Source organism: Malus sylvestris, chromosome 11 (genome assembly GCF_916048215.2).
Source record: "Malus sylvestris chromosome 11, drMalSylv7.2, whole genome shotgun sequence".
NCBI classification, from domain to species: Eukaryota; Viridiplantae; Streptophyta; class Magnoliopsida; order Rosales; family Rosaceae; genus Malus; species Malus sylvestris.
In genome coordinates this window covers 2704252-2709589 of record NC_062270.1, presented here as the reverse complement: position 1 = coordinate 2709589, position 5338 = coordinate 2704252, and the positions used below count along the sequence as shown (strand labels likewise).

The following is a 5338-nucleotide window of genomic DNA, read 5'->3' as shown; positions in this document are numbered from 1 at the left end:
AATAAAGATAATGTTATTAGACATACAAAATTGATTCACCTGCTGACACAATTTTTAATAAGACAACGAGTGAGTCTTATATACAATAATAGAGCCGTCTGTATTAGATTGTGTGTCATCATCAAGTTTGTTAATTTTTCAGGGGAGTCCTCTTTATTATTCGTCTCTATTTCTCCAACCCTTTAGCAAAGCGTTCCCTCGCATTAGCCGCTCGTTTAACTCGAGCTTTATGAATGTAAGTAAATCAAACGTGTAGTTTCATTGAGTTTCATCGTAACAAGAAATTCTAAGCACAAAAAGTATGCGTTTGTTAATTCGTAATCAGAATCAAAATAAGAAATGACTTAATCATACAAGAAGGAAAATATACACATTCCAGGTGAACGTTTGAAGAAAGAGAAAATGACGCGTAAAAATCATTTCTCCGGGCAGAAAACAGAACTCCCTTGGTTGGCTGGGCCTTTCTATATAGCTTTCAAGTTGGGCTAACCCGACCCGATTCCCCCAGGAAAAGATTTATTGAAAATTGCAGAAACGACGTCGTAGGCGGTATCATTTCATCTTCTACCTTGGGTCGAAAACTCTCTGCATAAACCCCCGAGGGCCGAAAGCTCAGGCAAATGCTCAGAAAATGAACACTCACCGCCCGGTGAGGGCACTGTCACGTGCGATATCACGTGCCCTATCCCACTCCTCTTCCTCTTCGTCGTCCGTACAACAACAATCCTCCACCTTCCCTCTAAAAAACGTGACCAAATCCAACTTCGAGCCGGCCCTCGCCGACCTGCGCCGCCATGTCGCCGCCGCCGATTTCGTGGCCATCGATCTCGAGATGACCGGAATCACCAGCGCTCCGTGGCGTGACTCCCTGGAATTCGACCGCGCCGACGTCTGCTACCTTAAGGTCAAGGACTCGGCCGAGAAGTTCGCCGTGCTTCAGTTCGGAGTTTGCCCCTTCCGCTGGGACTCCTCCAAGCGCTCCTTCATTGCTCATCCGTATGTGACTTTTGCTTTTCCTTTCTTGATTTTTGATTTTTGTTTGTGCTCTGTTTGGCTGCCGAGAAAGTAAGGAAGAAAGTAAAGAACAAAAATTTAGGGATTTTGCTTGATTTTATTGTTATTGAAACATTGGCAATAGCTTCTTTCTCTTGCAATTACCTGTTAGTTAGCTGATAAAATTTAAAGTTCGAGTCTTTTGCTTTGATCATGATATTTGGATTGAAAAGCTAAATGTGACTGGATTTTCTAGTAAATGTAGTAAATTGAACTTTAAAAGGAGAAAAAAATTTAAATTTTGATTTTTTTTACGTAAAATCGGTTTCTTTGCCGGGTTTGTAAATTATATTATACATGTGTTTGCTGTCTAGGATAGTTTGAAGCAAATGCAAAGGCACACAATTTCCGAGATGAATAAGTTTGTGTAACGATGGTGTTTCGTTTTGAACTTTTTATGTGGTTTTTATTATGTAACAATATGGGTGTGCTGACAGGCACAATTTTTACATTTTTCCGCGTCAAGAGCTTCCGGTTGCAGGCCCCACTTATGAGTTTCTTTGCCAGACAACATCGATTGATTTCTTAGCTAAATACCAGTTCGATTTTAATGTCTGCATACATGAAGGTAGTGAAATTGTTTGATTTCTTTTTGAAGTAATGGTCAAGGTTTTGTAACTGGTGTGAAAGTTACTTCCCTGGCTTTTTTTTTTATGATGGTATCAGTTTGTAAAGTTAAATGGTTGTACAATCTCAGGAATATCTTATTTATCCAGAGGGCAGGAAAGTGAGGCACTGAGACGTTTGAGCTTGACATTTGATGATGAGTTATTGACTAGATGTTCAAACTTGAAAGAACCTGTGCACATGCCAGTGGTCAAGATTGCTGACACTCTCTTTGCTGAACGGATGAAGAACACATTCACTGAATGGCGTGATGGTTTGTTAAACTTGAGAAGTAGTAATGGAGGATTCCAATTTCAGCAAAACTCAAATGATTCCCAACAGTTACAAACCATTTTCTTCAAGATGCGTCCAGCTCTTAGTTTGAAGGGATTCACTTCTCATCAGCTTAGGTTGATTCAAATGGTGGGTTTGGTTTTTACATTTTGATCATCTATCATAAGATTCTCACTTGTAACAATTTAATCTTGGACATGTGATCCATGACATGATCCTAGGTATTCTTTAGTAATTGCCTCAAATAATTCAAAAACTTACTCTATGTCTATTCGCCTTTTCCCTGGTTGTTCAAGGAAAAGTAACTCGAAACCGGGTTTTGAAATTTTTGTTATAGTATTGTTTTACTTTTTATAATAATGCAGAGATGTACTCTATATGCGTAAAAAACATTTTTTCTTCTTCTTAGTCATGGTTTTGTTAAGCTGAATATTAAAATTAACGTTTGCAGGTCATGAGAAAGCATTTCCAAGATCTTTCTTATGTTCAGGTAAATGGTGAAAAGTCGTGTCAACAGCAACTAGTTGTGCGGACAGATTCCGAGGATGACAGGGATTTGCTTCTGGTAAGTAATTTGTGTCCTCCAGTTTATATGATGTGAAATTTTCAAATGCTCTTCAACTGTGAAAGACTACTTAGGATGTTTACTTTGTGAAATAGTTTTCAGACTTTCGGTTATTAGAATTTGGTTGTTTTCTTATTGAAAATGATTTACTTTCTAAAGGTCTTGATGGTCCGAGTTTGGGCCTGGAGTTGTTTTTACTTTTTAGTATTCCAATAAGTCAATCAACAAGTTTTCTCTGGATTTCTATCGTAGCCATCGAAACAACCATTAGAGATATTGAAACTCTTCTTTCTCTTCTTCTTCTAAGTCTTAACTAAAATGTCTCAACACTGTTAATTTCTCGTTAATAAACAAACGGTAGTGTGTATGATAATTACTATCTGGGCATAAATTTTGCATAATGCTGTTGGTGCATTAGGGAGAACAGAAATTATCACCGAAGGAAGTCAGTGTATTTGTTATTGTGTGATGATCATCTACACCTCAGGAGGAATTAAAGTTTTCTGTATGCAATCTTTTGCAGAAAGAGGTTAAGGATGAACATCGTAGGGAAGCAGAGGTGAAAGTTCAAGCTGCAGTTGGGTTTCGTCATGTTATTGACCTTCTTTCCTCAGAACAAAAGTTGATTGTTGGTCACAATTGCTTTCTTGGTACGAGTATTGATGTTACTTTCATAAAAAGGTCAATTTGATTTTATATATTACTAAGATGTCTTCTTGTTGTCATACAGATATTGCCCATATATACAACAAATTCTTGGGACCTCTACCTTCGACTGCTGAGGAATTTGTCTCTGCTGTTAACAAGTATTTTCCACACATCATTGACACCAAAGTACTGTTGAATACAGATAATGTGCTCCAACAACGGATGAAGAAGTCCAGAACATCACTTTCGTCAGCATTTGCTTTGTTATGCCCGCAAATTGCTCTTGGGAAGAAAAGCACTGATTCAGAAGTCCAATTGTGTGTCAAAGTTGAAGTTCAGGTGGATGATTTGAGGTTTGCTTTTTCCATTCTCTGTCCATAATGATATCTCGGCCGTGCTCAATTCATTTAGTTGGTCTCAGTGGTTTCCATTGTCACAGTTTGAATGGAAAAAGATATAGAGTTGAAACCCGACAGATGAAGGAGAGCATTTTCATTAACTTTCATTAATGGCGTAGGGCACTTAGAGATCTGTCTGAAAACGACTAGGCTGGCATGACATTTTTGACCGGGGTTAATTACACATTACATTCTTTAGATGCAACCAACTTTAGAAATCTGTCGGATAACAAGTTCGTATAAGTTTGTCAATTTGTTTCTATTTGTACTTGCTTTACGAGATGTATATACTTGTGCATGCCACGTGGCTCTCTCTCATAGAATAACCATTACATATTGGTTAAAAGAATAACCATTACATACGGAGAAAGATAGTTTTAGTAATGTAACTAAAATTGGCAGTGTATATACAAATGAAAGGAAAAGCAAAGGAATAAGTCTTTCATATCACGATTATCTATTTGCAGGTCCTCCAACTGGAATTCTGGAGCCAAACATGAAGCAGGATACGATGCTTTTATGACAGGCTGTGTCTTTGCTCAGACATGCAGTCATCTCGGAATTGATTTTCAGGCTTGTTTGTCATCTGAAAAGTTGCCCCACAATGAGAAGCTCCAGAAGCAGATCAACCTTTTATACCTCAGTTGGAGTAATGGAGACATTATTGATTTAACCACCGGCAAGAAGAAAGCAATGTCTTCGGGGTATAATAATCACAAAAAGAGGTACGCGCAGATTATGTTTGAGAACATTGCTTTAATATGGGGATTCCCATCAAAACTCAAGGCACGAGATATAAGGGAGTGCATCACAAAAGTCTTTGGCCCGACCTCTGTCACGTCTGTCTACCACTTGGATGAAACTGCAGTATTCATTCAGTTTAGCAAGGAAAAATTTGTCTCTGAATTTCTGTCGTTGAAGGAAACATTAGAGAGAAGTGATGGTCCAGTCTCGGTTTTGCATCCCCTCACGGGACTTTTGGAAGGTGGAAGCACCCGAGCTGCTGATTACGAAACTTACAAAGTAATCTGCAGTTCATCCAGCGCAAAAGTCTTGTTTGCAGACCAGGCGGAGGCAGTTGGTATTAACTGGAAAACTAAATTGGTTGGATTATCTAAGGAAGCATCAGAGACCCTAAAACGAGAGATCTTCGGTGAGAAAAGTGATATGAATCCTGCTTCGAAGTCTGAAAAACTGAGAAGTAACACAGATAATGCGCAAGATGATCCGTTGCGTGGGCGTCTCTCACATTACAAGATCATAGACACTTTAATTACTTCTGAAGGCGATCGAATCAGAACTAATTAGTACCCGGATTGGAGGTTTTGCTGACTTAGTGATTCAAACTAATTCATACAGTTTCTACTTATTGTGACATTGTCTTGAAGCAATCTGCAGGTTCTGTACTTTACTGAGATTTTGGTATGCCGTTAGGAACGTGAGATTAGGAAGAAAAGAAATGTAATTATCTGTACTAAAATGGCATTTTTTTAGCCGATGCTTATATGAATTATTGATTTGATTTATTGCCAGTTGTTTCCAAATCTCATTTGCCTTGAATCCATTGTATCAAGACTTTGGCACTTACGATTATTCACTCTTTTTTATGAACACAAATGAGGTTAGCTGGAAATTATACATTACTTGTGATAACGATCAAGCAGATTCACGGTTTAAACGTATGATGAACGGTTAGTTCACTTTTTTAACGTATGAGAAATATCGATTAGACGAGTGACGTCAATGGATATATGTCTCCGGTCGCTCTCAGGCA

The 5338-nt window shown here is 38.3% G+C and overlaps 1 protein-coding gene across 1 annotated transcript; it reads left to right on the top strand.

Annotated features, from left to right (window-relative positions):
- The first annotated feature begins 530 nt into the window (after positions 1 to 530).
- LOC126591057 (poly(A)-specific ribonuclease PARN-like) lies at positions 531 to 5090 on the top strand. The gene is made up of 7 exons (XM_050256616.1): positions 531 to 996; positions 1491 to 1621; positions 1751 to 2082; positions 2405 to 2518; positions 3042 to 3168; positions 3249 to 3519; positions 4032 to 5090. Exons 1-7 carry the CDS (start codon positions 632 to 634, stop codon positions 4870 to 4872), a joined length of 2181 nt encoding a protein of 726 aa, XP_050112573.1. The 5' UTR covers positions 531 to 631; the 3' UTR covers positions 4873 to 5090.
- The last annotated feature ends 248 nt before the right edge of the window (positions 5091 to 5338 follow it).

Bases quoted from the DNA above. Each gene is read 5' to 3' on its own strand.
- LOC126591057 (XM_050256616.1), top strand. From the start codon at position 632: ATGAACACTCACCGCCCGGTGAGGGCACTGTCACGTGCGATATCACGT. The intron at 997-1,490 runs GTATGTGACTTT...GTGTGCTGACAG, and splicing joins CGCTCCTTCATTGCTCATCC to GCACAATTTTTACATTTTTC. The intron at 3,169-3,248 runs GTACGAGTATTG...GTTGTCATACAG, and splicing joins TGGTCACAATTGCTTTCTTG to ATATTGCCCATATATACAAC.